Source organism: Amia ocellicauda, chromosome 16 (genome assembly GCF_036373705.1).
Source record: "Amia ocellicauda isolate fAmiCal2 chromosome 16, fAmiCal2.hap1, whole genome shotgun sequence".
NCBI classification, from domain to species: Eukaryota; Metazoa; Chordata; class Actinopteri; order Amiiformes; family Amiidae; genus Amia; species Amia ocellicauda.
Window position 1 is genome coordinate 23,834,089 of NC_089865.1, and position 21,620 is coordinate 23,855,708.

Consider the following 21,620-nt stretch of genomic DNA (forward strand, 5'->3'; position numbering starts at 1 on the left):
AATCATCATGTTCAATAGACACAACATACAACATAACCTAAACATACAAAATCCAACCCAATGCATATCGCATTATGTGACATGAATAGTATGTAGAAATTACAAGACACAGATAACGCTGTCCTCAGATCAGTGTTGTCAAACTGTTTTGGCCTTTTTAAAAAAAAAAATGGAACCACCCAGCTCCCCACCCCTGGTGACAAAACAAATTTGCTTAACTCTAAATACTAGTAACACAACAGAAAAAAAAAAAAAATGTAAGGCCATCTGTGTCTTAACACAGTGCAGCAGCTAACTGGGAACAACTACTCCAGGCAGTATGAAATGTAGTATTGTTAATCAAAATCATTACTCAAATGTTGCTGTTATTTAATTAGGGTAGTTTTACTGCACTTAATTTTTTTAATAAATTAAATAAAATATTACTTCACATAAACAAAAGGTATAAATATTGACATGTGGACCAGCTGTAGGACCACTGGGAGGACACTTTGAAAACCACTGCTTAGATGATATATGGAAACCATAAACTTCCTTGCACTTTTATCAAAAATAATGTGTGCTACATTATTCCAGTGCCTATACAGCAATGGTTGTCACTTAGCATTATGACCAAATAGTATTAAACACTTGTTATTTGGCTATTATAAATGGCTTGAACTAATACAGCATATGGTTGGATCCTGCAGTGCATTGCATTTCAAAAGAATTTACAGCAGTTAGCTATTTTCTTCTCTTTTACATGTGCAAACAATGAGCAAAACAATAAAGCAATATGCAAAACAAGCACTTTGCAAACATACACAAGGATATCATATATCTTTCAATGTACAAGAAACAAGAGAGACAAAGACCTAAAAGAAGATGCAGAGCATCATGCAGTGATGTACCAGCCTACCAAATAAGTCCTGCAGTGATTTAAACATCATTTTACTGATCTTCATCCAAGTTCAGTGACAGCCTTCTTTTAACCCCAGCTACATCCCGTGTAGGGATGGGGATTGTTAATTTTTATTGGTATTGATACCATTTTCGAGATTGCTTAACGATCCGAGTCTTTATCGATACCACTATCAATACTTTTCTATTATTTGGTGGAAAGATGAGACAACGATAAATTCTTAACAGAACTGTTATTGCTATTATTGCAAAAACGTTGAGTCTTTCATTTCTGATTTCAACATAACGTATAACTATGAGAACAGTAAAATAATATATCAGCAGCAAAATGTCCAACACGTTTTTTCCAACAACAAATTAAATAAATAATATACTTAAATTAAATAAATATTACACAACAAAAAGAAAAACGAATCGACAGCTCTTCTTGACAGCTCTTCATACACTGTGCTCGTAAATCATTTTTCCGGTTAGTGCACGTATTAATCATTGCTGTAGTGTCCCCCCTTGCAAGAAATTACCAGCGAACATAAGAACATATGAAAGTTTACAAACGAGAGGAGGCCATTCGACCCATCGTGCTCGTTTGCTGTTCATTAATATCTTAAGTGATCCAAGGGTCCTATCCAGTCTATTTTTAAATGTTCCCAAACTTTCAGTTTCTACCACATCGCTGGGTGGTTTATTCCAGATTGTAACTACTCTCTGTGTAAAGAAGTGTCTCATGTTTTCCGTTTTGAATGCCTTGAAGCCCAATTTCCATTTGTGTCCCCGGGTGCGTGTGTCCCTGCTGATCTGGAAAAGCTCCTCTGGTTTGATGTGGTCGATGCCTTTCATGATTTTGAAATTTTGGATCAAGTCCCCACGTAGTCTCCTCTGTTCCAGGGTGAAAAGGTTCAGTTCCCTCAGTCTCTCCGAGTAGGACTTTCCCTTCAGACCTGGAATAAGTCTGGTTGCTCTCCTCTGAACGGCCTCTAAAGCAGCAATATCCTTCTTGAAGTGTGGTGCCCAGAACTGTACACAGTATTCCAGATGAGGTCTAACTAGCGCATTGTACAGTCTTAACATTACTTCCCTTGTTTTAAATTCTACGCTTTTGACAATATACCCTAGCATTCTGTTTGCCTTTTTTATTGCTTCCCCACATTGCTTGGATGGAGAAAGTGACCACATAGATTCCTAGGTCTTTCTCATGCGTTACTTCATCTAGATCTGTACCTCCCACAGTGTAATTATAGTGGACATTTTTGTTACCTGCATGTATTACCTTGCACTTGTCCACATTGAATTTCATTTGCCAGGTGTCAGCCCACAACTGAATATTATCTAGGTCCCTCTGAATAGCCTGTACTGCCAAGATTGTATCTGCTGAGCCACCTATTTTAGTATCATCTGCAAATTTGACAAGTTTGCTAACTATCCCAGAGTCCAGATCATTAACATAGATTAGAAAAAGCAAAGGCCCTAGTACTGATCCCTGTGGAACTCCACTAACAACCTCACTCCAGTTAGAAGTGACTCCTCTAATCGACACCTTCTGTTTCCTATACATCAACCAGTTCATAATCCATCTACTTACATTACCCTGAGGATCAGTCTTTGGTGTGGAACCTTATCAAAAGCTTTTTGGAAATCTAAGTATATGATATCATATGCTTTCACGTGATCTACAGCTGCAGTTGCATGTTCAAAAAAGTCTAATAAATTAGTAAGACATGATCTGCCTCGTCTAAACCCATGTTGACTATCTCCAAGAATATGGTTTTCATTGAGATGCTCCTCTATTTTCTGTCTAATCATTTTTTCCAACATTTTACAAGTGATGCAGGTGAGACTGATTGGTATGTAATTTCCTGGCTCAGTTTTGTCCCCTTTCTTGTGGATTGGTATGACATTTGCTGTCTTCCAGTCAGTTGGCACATCCCCTGTTCTAAGTGTCATTTGGAATAATTGAGTTTGCGGCCTATAAATAATTTCCCTAATTTCTTTAAGTACTGTTGGAAATATCCCATCTGGCCCTGGTGAGTTGTTTGTTTTTAATTCTGCTAGTCCCTTTAGTACCTCCTCCTCATTTATCCTGATCTCTCTTAGGGTTTGACTGGACTGATTGTTAACCTGTGGCATGTCATCTGTTTTTTCTTTTGTAAAAACCTCTGTGAAATACTCATTTATAACATTTGCCACATCTTGTTCGTTTTCCAAGATATCTCCATTTTTGCCCTTTATATGTTTCACTTCCTCCTTTATTGACCGCTTGCAGTTGTAATATTGAAAAAAGCTCTTGGCATTGGTTTTAGCTCCAAGAGCTATGTTTCTTTCTATTTCCCTCTTTGCTTTCCTGATCCCTTTCTTAAGATCTCTTTGCAGCTCAACATATTCTATGTATTTTGTTTCGTCACCATCCCTTTTGTATGCGCTATACAACATTTTCTTTCTCTTGATATTTTTTTGCATACCTCTATTAAACCATTTTGGCCAATGTTTTTTGTTCCTCAATTTGCTAAGTTTTGGTACAAATTGCTCCTGAGCCTCAAGTAGTATATTCTTAAAATATACCCATACATTTTCAACTGACTCTGTATCCATTGTGCTCCAGTCTACCTCTTCTAAGTGCTGTCTCATACCTTCAAGGTTTGCTTTTCTAAAATTGTAGACCATTGTTTTAGACTTGGACCTTGTTTTTTTAAAGAATGCCTCAAAGCTAACCATATTGTGATCACAATTTGCCATTGGTTCTTTAACTACTGTCCCCCTGACTCTATCTTGGTCATTTGAAAAGATCAAGTCAATACATGCGCTATCTCTGGTTGGTTCCCTGACAAATTGAGTTAGAAAGCAGTCATTTACCATCTCAACCATTTCTATTTCTGCTTCTGTAGTCCCCACTGGGCTTTCCCAGTCTAAGTTTGGGAAATTGAAATCCCCCATTATAACAGCCACATTGTTGCTACATGCAGTCCTGATTACACTGTACAATGCACCATGTTTCTGAATATCTTAGTTTGGTGGCCTGTAACACACTCCTACCGCTAATCCTCCAGATCTCTTGTTCAAAAGTTTCAACCACAAAGATTCTGTTCCGTTACTGGGATCTTATACAAGTTCTTCTGCCTCAATGTCATTTTTCACATATAATGCTACCCCACCCCCTCTTCGATTTTGCCTGTCTTTCCTAAACTGTGTGTATCCTTCCAACTTGTATTCATCCCCATCATTTTCTGTAAGCCATGTTTCTGTCACTCCTACAACATCATAGTCACACGCCAGCACTGGCTTCCAAGTCTAACATCTTGTTCCTTATACTCCTGGCATTGAGGTACAAACATTTCAGGACTTTCCTACTAGCAGTTTCCCTTGGTTTTCTTTCCTTAGATCTCCCATTGTCAGAGCTCCCTGCCCCCCTGGTTCCTAGTTTAAATGTCTAAATTACATGTCGCTTCCTCATCTTTGGCTTTATTAAAATGTAGCCAAGCCTTTGACGACTTAGTACGTTCAGCCATCCTAGCAAGCAACGAAATGAGAAATGAAGGGAATTAGGGTGTGACGCAATTCAATTCTTCTTCGTTTAGTTTAAAGGCGGTTGGCAGGCAATTCAATTGAATTCAGTAATTTTATTAGACAATCGATGTATGTTTGTGCACCAGTGATTTGATTTAAATGACATGACTCTTGTCTCTCGAGACATAAGTTAACGTTACATTATATTACCCACTAGTCTCAATAGCAGTATCGATGAGCTCGGATCTTATTGATATTCGGGTTTTGAGAAATTTGGAACCGGGTCCTTAATAGAACCGGGTCTCGATCCCCATCCCTAAGCCCCTGGCAGAACATCCCCTCGATCACAGTCAAGCATATTTCTAATCTTGATCAGCACTGACAAATCAACAGCAGCTAATTACTTCAAAACAGATCACACAACCAACAAACATACTTGAACTTATTAGAAGAAAACTTGCTCCGTGGTCCAGTTCTGATGCTCACGTGCCCATTGTAGGTGCTTTCAGTAGTGGACAGGGGTCAGCATGGGCACCCTGTCTGGTCTGTGGCTACGCAGCCCCATACGCAACAAACTGCAATGCACTGTGTGTTCTGACACCTTTCTATCAGAACCAGCATTCACTTTTTCAGCAATTGGAGCTACAGTAGCTCGTCTGTTGGATCGGACCACACGGGCCAGCCTTCACTCCCCACGTGTATCAGTGAGCCTTGGCCACCCATGACCCTGTAGCCGGTTCACCGCTTTTTCTTCCTTGGACCACTTTTGATAGGTACTGACCACTGCAGTCCGGGAACACCCCACAAGAGCTGCAGTTTTGGAGATGCTCTGACCCAGTCGTCTAGCCATCACAATTTGGCCCTTGTCAAAGTGGCTCAGATCCTTACGCTTGCCCATTTTTCCTGCTTCTAACACATCAACTTTGAGGACAAAATGTTCACTTGCTGCCTAATATATCCCACCCACTGACAGGTGCCATGATAATGAGATTATCAGTGTTATTCACTTCACCTGTCAATGGTCATAATGTTATGGCTGATTGGTGTATAATTTTCCATTGTGGTAGCTTATACTGAAATCAGAAAATCAATGCAGTTACATATGGCAGCTGTATAATGTATAAATACAATGTAAATTAACTTACAGTTTCATGAAAGAAACATGGATTGCATTATATTTTGCTATTGAAAGTAAGTAGTGTTGATTAACCCAATGATGCATGTTTCATGAATTGAAGTTGGTGTGTGAAAATTGCCCATATGAACAACTGACAAATGTATCTGATTTTATTTTAACACTTTCATGTTCAAATGGGAAATCATATTTTCATTACATTTTCTTTTGCATATGGTGGGTATTTGTCCATTTCTGATTTACAGTCAGCATCAATCTCTGGCATAAAACATAACCGGAGGGTTTTCAGATCCAAATTACAATCTTGCTTCAAGCATGTTTTCATAAGTTAGCACTATGCTCACAGATTTTTTTCCCCTTATTATTATTATTATTATTATTATTATTATTATTATTATTATTATTATTATTATTATTATTATTGCTATGCCTTTACTTGTGTCATCATAGCCTATGCATGGAGTATGGTTCTTATTTAGTGAGGGGGAGTACAACCTTTCTGTTTGATTGTATTCCATATGATCTTTAAAATAGTCCTGTTTGAACAGTGATTTAAAACTTTGTTTAATGCTTGGAATTAGCATGCCTGGTATTATTATATTTTGTGATGTTAAATTTGAATTTATTATTGCCTTTTGATTGTGGTACAGAGAAAAGTTTGAAGATGTTGAATGCATTCACTCAATGAAATGCTTTTTGATGCATTCCGTAGTCACTTTTATGTTTCTCTGAGCCTTTCCTTAAACGTGTCAATGAATCAAATTGCACCAAAAACTCTACATAATTAGTTTATTAATTAACTCATTTTTTACTTAATCAATTTATATGTTGAACCTGAGATTATCTTACCAAATAGCAACAAATAGATTTTAAAGTCGAGAAGAACACAACTGCCTCATTATAACAGCCTGAACAGATGAATACCAAAACTTGGCTGTCAAAAATAGTATGAATTCCAAAAAGCCATGTCATTACTGATTTTGTCCACAATTGTAAATTAGTGCAATGTTGTACACATCCACTAAGTGGCTCTAGTTACATGTCTTTAATTTTGCTCTGTGTACTAAACATCTCAGCAGTGGTCCTACAAGGTTTCTATTATTTTACTCCATTCTCATGCTCTACATTCACATTCTATTTTCTCTCATATGTAGCCTTAGAGCTTGGAGTTCAGATTATTACTAAACAAAAATCCCTTTCTCAGCCTTTGATACTAGATTTCCTTGGTTGAGGTGAGTTTCACAAAAGCCATGGAATACAGTTTACTTATTAAAAAACGTGGACTATGCTATTTCCTTGTTATCTGATTTATGGTGTTTTACCCAGAAAGACTAAAATCTACCCCTGGTATGCACGTAAGTGTTGTGCTGCTGATGTGCAGTAGTGTTCGTTTTACTTTGACGTCAGGTATTATTGCATTGTGTCGAGACTGTTGTGTGTCCAAGTGACTGCACAGGCTTTTGATGGTGGCCTGGTTTAAGGAGGTGACTTGGGGGTCTTTGCTCCTTTGTGGACGATGTGTTTATGCCAATCAACCCTGCACCTCTTTGATTTCAAATGCAAGAAATGTGAACAGGAGTCGAGCTTTAGTTTGTTAACTGTCTTACCTATCAGTGAGTAAAAGCACCAACTCTTACCCATGCACTAATGGTAGACTACAAACATACTTGGTTCATTTATATAGGAGAAGCAAAATGAAGCAATCCCTGCATTTAGGCTTGTAGTTTTGTAGTAGCAGGTGGCACAAAGCTTTGTTTGGCACTAAATTCTATATCAGGCTTTTTCAATCTGGCCTCCCTAAAAAAACTGCTTTGTTTTAATTGGCTAAATAAACAATAAAAAAAAAACATAATTTACATAATACAAAATAATGCCAATCTTAATTTTATAAAGTTTAAATACATACAGACAGGTGACAAATTAAAGGAAAAACCAACATAAAGTGTCTCAGTAAGGTGTTGGGCCACCACAAGCTGCCAGAACAGCTTCAATGTGGCATAGATTCTACGAGTATCTGAAACTCTACTGGAAAGATATTCCCTCATTTGGTGTTTTGATGATGGTGGTAGAGAGCGCTCTCTAACACATCGGTCCAGAATCTCCCATAGGTGTTCAATTGGGTTGAGATCTGGTGACTGTGAAGACCATAGCATTTGATTCATATAATTTTCATACTACTCAAACCATTCAGTGACCCTTTGTGCACTGTGGATGGGGGCATTGACATCCTGGAAGAGACTACTCCAATCAGGATAGAAATGTTTCACCATTAAAGTTGATCACTGCAAATCATTACAAAGTTATTCTGAGTGACCCTTCCTTCTAAGGGGACAAGTGGACCCAAACCGTGGCTGGAAAATGCCCCCCAAAGCATAACAGAGTCTCCGGACCCCCTCACTTTTGGGGTCAAGCAGTCAGGCCTGTACCGTTGTCTTGGTGTCCCACACATGCACTCGCCCGCTTGTTGAGAACACAAGCCAGTTTAATGCCCCATTTGGCCATTTGTGCCCCAATAATGACCCCTCTTTCAAAGTCATTTAGATCCTTTACTTTTGCCATCTTGATCCAAAATCGAGGTCAGCTGGGCCTGCTCAGCATTGTTATACATGCCACAGAACATAATAGGATGTTAATTGCTTAAATATATCATGTACACCTCTTTGGAGGCATCTGCATTCGTTATGTTCCTCCACTCATTTATTTATGTTTTTCCTTTAATTTGTCACCCGTCTGTACATATATACAATACATACAGTGAGGGGAAAAAAGTATTTGATCCCCTGCTGATTTTGTACATTTGCCCACTGACAAAGAAATTATCAGTCTATAATTTTAATGGTAGGTGTATTTTAACGGTGAGAGACAGAATAACAACACAAAAATACAGAAAAATGCATTTCAAAAAAGTTATACATTGATTTGCATGTTAATGAGGGAAATAAGTATTTGATCCTCTATCAATCAGCAAGATTTCTGGCTACCAGGTGTCTTTTATACAGGTAACGAGCTGAGATTAGGAGCACTCTCTTAAAGGGAGTGCTCCTAATCTTAGCTTGTTACCTGTATAAAAGACACCTGTCCACAGAAGCAATCAATCATTCAGATTCCAAACTCTCCACCATGGCCAAGACCAAAGAGCTGTCCAAGGATATCAGGGACAAAATTGTAGACCTACACAAGGCTGGAATGGGCTACAAGACCATCGCCAAGCAGCTTGGTGAGAAGGTGACAACAGTTGGTGTGATTATTCGCAAATGGAAGAAACACAAAATAACTGTCAGTCTCCCTCAGTCTGGGGCTCCATGCAAGATCTTACCTCGTGGAGTTTCAATGATCATGAGAACGGTGAGGAATCAGTCCAGAACTACACAGGAGGATCTTGTTAATGATCTCAAGGCAGCTGGGACCATAGTCACCAAGAAAACAATTGTTAACACTATGCTGTGAAGGACTGAAATCCTGCAGCACCCGCGAGGTCCCCCTGCTCAAGAAAGCACATGTACAGGCCCGTCTGAAGTTTGCCAATGAACATCTGAATGCTTCAGAGGAGAACTGGGTGAAAATGTTGTGGTCAGATGAGACAAAAATCAAGCTCTTTGGCATCAACTCAACAATGCGTTTTTCTGGATTTTTTTGTTGTTATTCTGTCTCTCACTGTTAAAATACACCTACCATAAAAACTATAGACTGATCATTTCTTTGTCAGTGGGCAAACGTACAAAATCAGCAGGGGATCAAATACTTTTTTCCCTCACTGTAAGTCCAGTGTGCATGGGACTTTTTGGGAAGTTTGAAATGAGTGAGTGTGAAAATTAAATAATAATAATAATAATGAGTCCACAAAATTTACTCACCAACAATATACTCTAGGAAGTAAGACCTTATATATTGTTTACTGTATATCTAATATACACTTGTGTAAATTGGAATTTTTAAAATGAATTATGCCTTGAACTGCACTGTATTATTGCACTTTGTATTGTATGTTTTGTAAGTCACCCTGGAGAAGGGCATCTGCTAATAAATAAATAATAATAATAATAATAATAATAATAATAATAAATTATTATACACAAAAGAACAGCATCAACAGTCATGCTGCTATATAACCCAACCCTGGGCTCTATAAACTGCTGCTTTTCTATTCCTGTAATTATGTGACCTGTCAGCGGACTGCCCAAAGGAACCTGTGCCTAAAATGGTGTTTGCTTGTGTCGCTGCAGGAGATGATCGAGGAGCTTCAAAAACGCTGCATCCATATGGAGTATCCCTTGCTGGCTGAGTATGATTTCCGCAATGACACAGTGAACCCCGACATCAACATCGATCTGAAGCCCACGGCCGTCCTGCGCCCCTACCAGGAGAAGAGCTTGAGGAAGATGTTCGGGAATGGGCGCGCTCGCTCTGGAGTCATTGTTCTGCCCTGCGGTGAGTGCCTCTCAAGGAGAGAAGGAGGAGAGCATTCTCCCTGTTATGCTGGTTTGACTGCTTATATCTTGGCAACCTAAAGTTCTCGTCTGTCTATTTATTCTTGACAAATCAGTCCTGAATTGTTCTGAAACAGCAGGAAGGAGTTTAGTGTCATTATCCTAAAACGAGAAAGCCATCCAGCAAATTCCTCGTCTGTCCACAGGTGCTGGGAAGTCCCTGGTGGGAGTGACCGCAGCCTGCACTGTGAGGAAGCGATGTCTGGTCCTGGGGAACTCATCTGTGTCTGTCGAGCAGTGGAAGGCTCAGTTCAAGATGTGGTCCACCATCGATGACAGCCAGATCTGCCGCTTCACCTCAGATGCCAAAGACAAGCCCATCGGCTGCTCCGTGGCTATCAGTACCTACTCCATGCTGGGACACACCACCAAGCGATCCTGGGAGGCTGAGCGGGTTATGGAGTGGATGAGGAGCCAGGAGTGGGGGCTCATCATTCTGGATGAAGTGCACACCATTCCAGGTAACCCTCCTACCTCCCTAGTGGTGGTTCTCCTTCTCCTCTTGATCATGCCTTCAACTCAGTCACTATCAGGTGTCTCCTAGATCTCCATCCCACCTCCCTGACCATGCAAATCACCTAAACTTCCCAGAGATATAAACCTATGAACTCCAGAAACCTATGAATTGCAAAAGTGTTAAAGAAGATCAGACAATTCATTATCGTAAGATAGATTTTTTTCTTAGGCAACTTAACAGCTTCCCATACCACACTCTGGTCCAACAGTGCAACCAACCCCCCCCCCCCCCCCCCCCAAACACACAAACACATACCTCTCAGTGCCGACCCCTCCCTCCCTCCTGTCTTTTTCTTCACTCATCCTTCTCTCATCCTCAGGTGTCAAGTTCATATGTTTTGCTTGCATTACTCAGAGGTCTTAAATCTGCCTTAAAGCTTTCATGATCTGTTAATCCAGCTATTAAATTCCTTGAGACACAGAGCCACTTTTGTTGGTTTAGAACTTTGTTTTGGGAAACTGGGTTTCGAGTTTTGCTCCACAACAAGTATGACACTATTTTGATAAGTATCTTCTGTTTTAAATTAAATTAAATTTTAAATTATGATTTCATATCAATGCATTTACTCTCCCTTGACCCACATTTCTGAATCGAATCACGATCCTCTGCATATCTGACTATTACAAATAATCACAAACAACCTTTCTCTCACTCTCTTCTTTGTTCAGTTTTAGCTTTAATAGGTTTCATCCCAGCCAATCATATTCAAACACCTCTAGGTGATATTATCCAATGTAACTATGATCTCACAAATTAGTTAAATGTACTGAGCTCGTGAGATATCCCTAAAAGTAGGCCCCTTTTGTTTAAGGTCATACGTTGAACACAAGAATGCACCGGATCCTATCTGTTTGTATGAGTTCAAACCATGTATGGATGGGAATAGTTAAAATGCATGCTGTTAGGAGATGAAGGCTCCCATGGAGAGAGAATCTTCCACAGTATAGAAATACTTCCACACTTTAAATGTCTTCTCTGCCATACAGATGTGTGGTAGAAAGTTAAATTTGCTCTCAAGCAGTCGGATACATTGGTAGGTTTGTGTGTGTGTGTGGCAAAACATGTAAGGTTGACCAAATGGTTTTGTGTTTGGTGAAAAAGCTTTATATAGGTTTCTTAAAATTGAAATTTTGAAAATGGCATTTCCAAATGTTTTGTGGACCATTAATCACAATGCGTAAAAATCCCAGTAAAGGTTTTACCCTTTTTGTATGTTATTAAAGCAAAGATGAATTGGAGTTAAATTGTTGTGGTTGAATCATGTTGAAAGAGATGAGTCTTTTAAATACCACACGTTAGCACGTTAGTGTATAGAAATGTATTTAAATTCCTTCCCATTTAGGGGAATGTGCTTAATACGAAAACCATTTTCATCTAAACTTTACAAAGTGTCTGTGTGTGTCGTTTATTGCTTTTCGAAATCGCACAGCGTATGACTAAATCACAATAATGACAAGTAGCACTCTCTAAAACATGAAGATGGTGATGGAAACCTTTATTTTTGTTTGACATTTGACATTATTTTCATCTGTGCAAGATGGTAATGGTGTTAATGAGTGTTAGATAATACAGTTTGCAGTTTTTGTCTGTTAAGGACATAATTTAGCATTGCATATATGTCCTGAAAAAAGTTGTACCTTGGGTCAGGTTAGCCTTTGATGTAGATACAGCTGGACGTTTCTGCTATGACTTATGCATGCAGTCAACCATCTTTTTCAAAACATTGTTTTACTTTGATTTACATTTGTTATGTTTCAATTGATGCAAGTCATTTAAAAATATTAAACAATCTCTTTTGGATAATTGTTTTATTGGAATTTGTATTTTATTTTTTTATTTTTTGCATTTTTCCTATAGAGATCATAACATCAAGTCATTATTATAATTTATAATGTATTACTTCATGTATAAATTACAGATTTTTTTTTTTTTTAATTTACCACTAAATTGATGTAATTGCTTGATTACTATTACAACCTAATTAGGGTTGTCAGCTAAGCCTGAACACTTCAAATCAACTTTTGAAACCTGCAGAAATGACTGAAAACAACCAGATTTGTATACTGTTTTGTTTTTAGTTGTTTTCAATATATTGTTTCACCATGTGCTCATGAAGATGTATTTACAGTGCAGAGACAAACAGAGACAAAAAAAAACTAGCTTCTTGTGGAGCATACCTAATCAAATCAACAGTTCCCTCTCTTAACAAGTAACTAATATAAACTAGGGCCCGACAGATATATATCAGAGCACCAATATTATTGTACGATATTGACCTTTTACAGAAATATCAGTATCGGCACATATTACATCGATAATGCACCCATACATTCTCAAACTATTGGCTGAATGTTTTTTTCAAATTACCATAAAATCCTTTGTCGGACATGTAAATACATGTTTATTTAGTTTTACAGTCTTTGTTATAATTATTTAACTTTGTTTTTTACATAGTTATGGTGCTTTAGTTTTTACTGGAAGCTTCCGACTTCCAGTAGTGTGCACAGTGGCGCCTTATATACTATGGCATAGAGGCGCATTTTAACTGAAAAGTTAATTAAATTGCTTTTCAAAATTCACAGGAGCAAGTAAGATTAAGAAAAACAGTAAATGTTTGTTGAAGATGTTGTCTGGATATAAGCAAGCAAAAACTGTCTGCAAATGACAAGCAAGCTCAGATCACAGTAAAAAATGCACCTCTCAGACAGTGTAGGATAAAACTGAAACTATACAGGTTATTTATAGAACTATTTCAAATCCTACATTGTGTTTTGGCTATGATTCATATTACAATACATTTAACAGATGCAGTAAATACGGACCTCCCATTTGGGAGAAGCTGTGCATCCTGCACTATAACCTGCCCCTGTTAGATTGGCAGTATTGAGCACTGAGGAGGACTTGCAAACCTGAGAGAACCTGACACATGTAAAATGCTAATAATATTAGCTAGACCAGCACTTAACACTGGATAGTACTTAACACTTTTATTTTTTATTCTAATATATAAAACATGCACATTTTTATATTTGTGTGTGAAATTGTTCATATACTTTGTTCTGATGTATAGATCATGCATATTTTATATTTTTCCTTTGTTCTCCCTTATTCAAAATATTTGTTTTGCAATGTTTGAATTGTGGTTATTTGTGATGAAAGTTAATGTTATTTTAAATTGTATTATTCAAATGTTAAAATCCTGCCTTATTTGTCACAATATCTGTTTGAGAGACAAAATTGAGGGATCCATGGTAGAAAATGTCTCTCTTGCATGCTAAAAAAAAGTAAATATCGGTATCAGACCCAAAAAACCTGTATCAGTCAGGCTCTAATATAAACACACAAACAAGACAAACCAGCAGCCAAGCCAAAGTCCACAATCCAGTCACAGTCCAAGTTCCAATGCCAGAGTTGATTTGCAGTAGGTACATTTTGTGCTGTTCTGTTTGTGCTCTCTTCCTGCCTCCCCAACAACAAACCAGGGTCAGGTGCTTCCCCTGCATGATTCATCCTCCCAGGGCTTCTGGGAGGTGTAGTGCAGGCCTACTGGCCAGTTTGTGCTCCTCCTAACACTATGTTACAATATATTTTACAAACGAATAAAGGGAATATACAGATACAATATCAAATCAAAAACAGTCCCATATTAAAAAGTAGTTTACCTTGCTTTATCCACAACAATAGTGTTGTTTTTCATTCAGCAGTGTCCGTTTATATATGTGTTTAGTTTCTTGATTATTTCTTTCTTCTTCATTACACAGCCCGGATGTTCAGGCGTGTGTTAACAATCGTACAGGCTCATTGCAAGCTGGGGCTCACCGCCACCCTGGTGAGAGAAGATGACAAGATCGTTGACCTTAATTTTCTCATTGGGCCCAAACTGTTCGAGGCCAATTGGATGGAGCTCCAGAATAATGGATACATTGCAAAGGTTCAATGTGCTGAGGTAATCCTAGATTTGTTTTGTACGACCTTATTAATGAGAGCTCCTGGAATTAAAAAAAATCAACACAAAAATCATATCTATTCACACTTGTAAATATCTTAAAAACAAATCTTGCAAAAATAATCTTTATCAACTCTCAGCTGTCCGGAACTTAATAGGAAACTTCTAAAGGTCACCTGTTTGCATGAGGTATAAAAAGGTTGCAGACAGAAGCAATCCATTAGTAGCATTTATCGACATGGTCAAAGTCAGTAAGCTGTCCAAAAGGGTAACGGGTCATGGACCTCCACAAATTGAGTGATAGGTATAAACACATTCACAAAAAGCTCAACCTACAAGTTTCTACTATAGTGTCCATCATGGAGAAGTTCCAGGCTACTGGAACAGTCGCTACCTAGCCATGCATAAAAATGTTATCACTGCTGTGTGCTGTGGGAAAAGTGGTTCTGGAAGCAAATTCAAATCCAAGGAAAACCACTGGGGATGTCCCGGAGAGTTTAGCAGGTTACTTCCCTCCTCAGAAGTGTCAGAACCTTATAAAAGAATATTGGAAGCATCTTCTCAATGTTCTCAAAGTCACAAAATAATGATATGTGGGGGATGTGAATAAATGTGAACTTTGTGCATAAAAAAAAAAAACTATGTTGCTCTTTGCAGTGTTATTATAAACATTTTACATATAGTATTTACCTTTTTTTGAGCATATAAGATACATGATTGCACACTTGCATTTCTTCTATTAAATCATGTTTGATACGGTCAAGGTATGAATAAATGTGGAGACCACTGTAATATACGCTTCCTCATTCCTAAACGACTGCTAGGCAGGTTTTGTAGTTTCCCCTACGTGGTGAGCAATGCAACTAAACTGTTTTTTTACATCTGCCTTGTCATCAGGTATGGTGCCCCATGTCCCCTGAGTTTTACCGTGAATATGTGGCCATCAGGACTAAGAAACGCATTCTACTGTACACCATGAATCCCAACAAATTCCGTGCCTGCCAGTTCCTCATCCGATTCCACGAGCGCCGCAACGACAAGATCATAGTCTTCGCCGACAACGTGTATGCACTTAAGGAGTACGCCATTCGACTGAACAAGTAAGAATCTCTTTGGGAGTGTTTAGATCAGTGTTGGCCAGCCTTGATCCTTGAGTTAGCCCTTTTATTGATGGTGATGTACAAAGCAACTCCATTCAGATCTAGTGCCATATTAAAATTAAAAGTTTTAAGTAAATTAAAAGTTGATAATTTCCCCGCAGACCCTACATTTATGGACCTACGTCACAAGGAGAGAGAATGCATATCCTACAGAACTTCAAGCACAATCCAAAGATCAACACTATCTTCATATCTAAGGTAAAGTAACCCAACCTGACTGAGGGAGACATCCTTTGTACAAAATTGAGGCCTTTTGTGGGTTGTGGTGGGTTAAGGGGTTTCTGAGTAGGTAAATTCATAAAAGTCTCCACTTAGTGTACAGGTTGAGCCCTGTAGTCCAAACAATACTGCACTGGTTCAAATCAGGACAATATCACAAGGGTCTTGGTTATGTAACCTGTATTTCAGTTGTTATTCTCAGTCACTGTACCGACTTATGATAAGCCACAAATCAATTAAGAAATCAATATAGAAGCTGATTAATTAGAAAATTAGTTTTTGGTGCAATTTGACTGATTGATGCATTTAAAGAAAGGCTCAGAGAAACATAAAAGTGACCATACAGACTACATCAAAAATAAAAATGGAGAACATATATAAAATATTTATATCAATATTAATAATGGGGGTAAATATCTGCAGTATAGTATTGCTTCCATCTAAAGAAAATATTAATACTTGTTACAACCTGAATCAATGCAAGAAGAAACCACATTTTATTCAACCAGCTCCGCACAAAAAGTTTTTAATTTCAACCTGAAAACCAATTAAATTCAAATCAAACCATTTTGATGCTGACTGTAAATCAGAAAATGACATTGCAGTTCAATTTTATTTTGCATTTGTCTTTTAATTCATTTTGGATTAAAGCTGAACAATTCCTTCACAAATTAAGGCAAAATATAATGCACTCAATGTTTCTTTCATGAACTAAGTGATATTTCTGTGCAAACAACCATTTATTATGTTTTCGTACAAATGAAATATGTAATGCATAGATTTTTTTGATTTCAGTATTTGTCTCTAATGTTTTGTCTGTTATATAAATGATATATTTCATCTGGTGAAATGTATTGATGCATTATTAGTAAAACTATTGACAAAACAGACACATGATTAAGTAAATTGCTCATAATTTGTAGTAATACAATTTCTCTTGGATTAAGCTACTGCAATAGGATGATTGTTAAAGATTGATGAATAAGTGGCTTTATGAGGAGCTATATCAGCCTCTTCATGCCTGGAACACTGAAATACAGATAACAAAGACAAATCTAGATAAACGCAGTGCCCTACATTCCTCCACTAACTGTGCCTCTGATTCTCCATCACAGGCAGCTTGTAATTGCCCAGTGCTATCACTATAGGCTGGGCTTGATTCATTCAGTATTTCCTCTGCAAGTGCCTAGCAATGCCTCCTTCAGCTTGCCTGTTATAGTTCCACTTCCTGCTGTGGAGAACTCAAAGCCTAAACGCGAATGTGTGAACAAGTGCATCGACCATTTTCTCATGTATGTGTAAGCAGGTATTTGTAGGACATTTTATGAAATATATAGGCTAACTAATAATTCTCAGGTTAGGGCTGTTATCTGCTATCTGTTTAGGCTCTAATTGCAGTAGGTCAAAGGTTCACTTGTCGCTTTATGATTCTTGACATAGTTAATGTAGTCGTCCCACCCAAAAACATATTACTACAGAATACAATGAGAGGTGTCTAGTATGCGGCTGCAGTATTGTTTGCAGTGGGGACTTATGTTGTGTGTTTATTGATCAGTTTATTTTCAAATCTCTGCAAATCGCATCATAAATGCCAAATACTTATTTTGTTGAAGAGCTGAGTATTTTAGGTTACAAGTAAAGTATTACTTCAAATACTTAATGCATGCACATATACACTCACCTAAAGGATTATTAGGAACACCTGTTCAATTTCTCATTAATGCAATTATCTAACCAACCAATCACATGGCAGTTGCTTCAATGCATTTAGGGGTGTGGTCCTGGTCAAGACAATGTCCTGAACTCCAAACTGAATGTCTGAATGGGAAAGAAAGGTGATTTAAGCAATTTTGAGCGTGGCATGGTTGTTGGTGCCAGACGGGCCGGTCTGAGTATTTCACAATCTGCTCAGTTACTGGGATTTTCACGCACAACCATTTCTAGGGTTTACAAAGAATGGTGTGAAAAGGGAAAAACATCCAGTATGCGGCAGTCCTTTGGGCGAAAATGCCTTGTTGATGCTAGAGGTCAGAGGAGAATGGGCCGACTGATTCAAGCTGATAGAAGAGCAACTTTGACTGAAATAACCACTCGTTACAACAGAGGTATGCAGCAAAGCATTTGTGAAGCCACAACACGTACAACCTTGAGGCGGATGGGCTACAACAGCAGAAGACCCCACCGGGTACCACTCATCTCCACTACAAATAGGAAAAAGAGGCTACAATTTGCACAAGCTCACCAAAATTGGACAGTTGAAGACTGGAACAATGTTGCCTGGTCTGATGAGTCTCGATTTCTGTTGAGACATTCAGATGGTAGAGTCAGAATTTGGCGTAAACAGAATGAGAACATGGATCCATCATGCCTTGTTACCACTGTGCAGGCTGGTGGTGGTGGTGTAATGGTGTGGGGGATGTTTTCTTGGCACACTTTAGGACCCTTAGTGCCAATTGGGCATCATTTAAATGCCACAGCCTACCTGAGCATTGTTTCTGACCATGTCCATCCCTTTATGACCACCATGTACCCATCCTCTGATGGCTACTTCCAGCAGGATAATGCACCATGTCACACAGGTCGAATCATTTCAAATTGGTTTCTTGAACATGACAATGAGTTCACTGTACTAAACTGGCCCCCACAGTCACCAGATCTCAACCCAATAGAGCATCTTTGGGATGTGGTGGAACGGGAGCTTCGTGCCCTGGATGTGCATCCCACAAATCTCCATCAACTGCAAGATGCTATCCTATCAATATGGGCCAACATTTCTAAAGAATGCTTTCAGCACCTTGTTGAATCAATGCCATGTAGAATTAAGGCAGTTCTGAAGGCGAAAGGGGGTCAAACACAGTATTAGTATGGTGTTCCTAATAATCCTTTAGGTGAGTGTATATACATACATACACTAATGGTCAAAAGTTTTAGAACACCTCCATTTTTCCAGTTTTTATAGAAATGTACGCAGTTTAATGTTTCATTGTACTCTGTAATTAAAGCATAGCAGAAATTAACAATTGGAGATAAAAAATAAATCATGGAATTGTTTTTATCCCCCCCCCCACACACAAATTTACGCCCCCCCCTCTGTATTCTGAAATGGGGGGTGGGGTCTGAATAGGAATCGGAATCTCAGATAATATTTACAAATATGACATATTCTGGAACCAGACAGTCTACTGATCAAAACAAGACCATCCACATTTGGTAGAAGCAAAACACCCGTATACAACGATTTTACAGCTCTTGAAAATATTAAGAGACCACTCCAAGTTCAGAAATCAATGTTAAGTGGTCTCTTAATTCTTTCCAGAGCTGTACATAATTGGATCTGAACTTCTCTGTGACCGTCTGAATGAGAACCAACCCCCCCCCCACCAGAACAGACTGTGCAGTGCATTTACCCCCTGTGCTCTAAATGATGGCCTGTGACACAGAAATTGTAAATCGAATGTGTTTGAGAATTAAACACTCTGGTAGCCAAGAGATTAAGCTTTCAAACGATGTGCACATTGTAGGAATACAGTGTAACTTCTATGCACAGGAGCTGCATGTAACACTGCCAAATAATGCTTATGAAGGTGTAGTAACACAGTATATAACTCTGAAATGTACAATATTTTTCAGTTTTTGGTAACCTAAACTTTTTTTTAACCTCTGGCAGTTTACCACTTACCTTTGTACCATTTCAGGTTATTCACTGGACTTGTTTGAACTGCTTAAATTTCAATAAAAAATTGAATAATGGGGGTGTTCTAAAACTTTTGAATGGTATACACACACAAACATAGACTATATATAGTGTGTGCAGTCTATCATGTTCAGTGTTAAATATACTATTTAGCTAAATAGCATTGCTTTTTGAAAACTATAGATAAAAAAGTAGTATATTTAGTTTGTCACATTGTTACAAAATAATAATAGTAGTAGTAATACTTAATGGTTTTAATTGGTTTTGTAACAAAGTATAGGTCTCTGAAATAGACCTATCATCATTACACACAAACAAAGGATTGGTAGTAGAAGTGTGAAGATGATTAAATATGTTTAAACACAATTGAATGAACAAAAACATGAAGAAACCAATTTTTTCACAGTTTAACAATACAATTGCACTGTACTTTTGTGAACATAATGTGTACATTATGTATGAATTTAATTCAATTATATGTATATGCCAAAACTGAAGGCAGAAAATATCTCAAATGCAGCAACCCCTCCCCATTTAAATTGGTCTTGTTGTTACATGTTTGTTACAAATGCACTTGTCTGTATATTTACTGAAAATCGTGATAAAAAAAATTGTCTCAGTGGACTTACTGCAAAACAAACACAGCTTTATGCTGTTCCCTTGTCAAGTGCATGGTGTTACCAAAGACTTAATACTTGGACAGCCAAATTTGCCTGTTACACAGCACAATGTTAAAAACTAAAACCTAAAAACTAAACCCGCTTTTACAAATCGCATTTCTACTTTCCACTTTTTTCTTAACTGTTAACTATCACTATTAACTGCTGATCGGCAATATATCTTGCTAAATCACTCTTTGAATTTTTAATTGTGTCATTTTTTTCATTTTTGAGTACAAAGTACAAAGACAAATCTACCTGTAAATATGTAACCTGTTTATGTATTTACATACCTGTTGCCAGTTTAATGTGAGTCGACATTATTACGGAGTAATAATTTATGATTATTATTAATAATACAAATAATTAATAATTTATAAATAAATAAAATAAATAATTTCATTAACTATATACTAAGTGTATGCACTCCTATATTCATGTCCCAGAACTGTTGTTTTCACCTGGGAAAATAAATAATGGTTTTGTAGAATATATACTCTTATTTATTACTGTAATCTTAAAAAAAAAAAAAAAAAAAAAAAAAACTATAAATGTACTGTGTTTAGTGTGCATTACCAATTGTTGGAATTAATTTGGAATCACCTTTTTCCATTTTGATTAACTTAGCCCATTAACTGAAGCAATGTATTTGTTAATAGTATGGATTGGCAACTTTGAAAGCAAAAATGGGTTCAATCCCAGGTGGGGGACACTGCTCTTATACCTTTGAGCAAGGTACTTTACCTGGTTTGCCCTAGTAAATGCCCAACTGTATAAATGGATAAAATGTAAAAAAAATAATGTTATACTGTAACAATTGTAAGTCAATTTCTTAGCAGAAATTGAGTAATAATTACTAATAGTAGTTTATAGTCTAGCCTGGTTTATATCACAGTCCAAACAAGAAGAACTAATCTGAACTTGTCAGTGAAACACATGACCTGTAAGTACAGTATAGATGGAAAAACTGTTACCATAGTGTTTAAAACTGCTCCAAATATTTGTTGGTACCTTAAACAATTACTAGTTATAAACAACAATGCATTTTGTATTATTATTATTATTATTATTATTATTATTATTATTTATTTTTGTTGTTAATAATAAATCTGTGTTGGAGGTTTATTAATAGTTCAGTGTATTGCAATGGTTTAAAATTTTTGTGCAGTGAAACTAATATGCGTATTTTGAAAATACTTGGGTTAATTAAGTGAACTAATTCTTGGATTGGCCTTCTAAAAGACAAAGAACCAGTGTACATTTCCCTGAAAAGCAAAGCACTTCGGCTCTTTATGGCGCATTCAAATTCCTTTGTCAGTCCAAGGCAGCTTGTATGGTTTTACAAACACTGATATACATTGTTCTACATATACACAACATTACACGGGTAACAGCATCACTATAT

The 21,620-nt window shown here is 37.5% G+C and overlaps 1 protein-coding gene across 1 annotated transcript in view; it reads left to right on the forward strand.

Annotated features, from left to right (window-relative positions):
• The window catches only part of ercc3 (excision repair cross-complementation group 3), a 51,298-nt gene that overhangs the window by 26,841 nt on the left and 2,837 nt on the right, over positions 1 to 21,620 (forward strand). Inside the window, exons 7-11 of the mRNA XM_066687867.1 lie at positions 9,757 to 9,961; positions 10,167 to 10,481; positions 14,299 to 14,483; positions 15,381 to 15,583; positions 15,745 to 15,841. Coding sequence (XP_066543964.1) covers positions 9,757 to 9,961; positions 10,167 to 10,481; positions 14,299 to 14,483; positions 15,381 to 15,583; positions 15,745 to 15,841 — 1,005 coding nt within the window. The remainder of the gene's footprint in view (positions 1 to 9,756; positions 9,962 to 10,166; positions 10,482 to 14,298; positions 14,484 to 15,380; positions 15,584 to 15,744; positions 15,842 to 21,620) is intronic.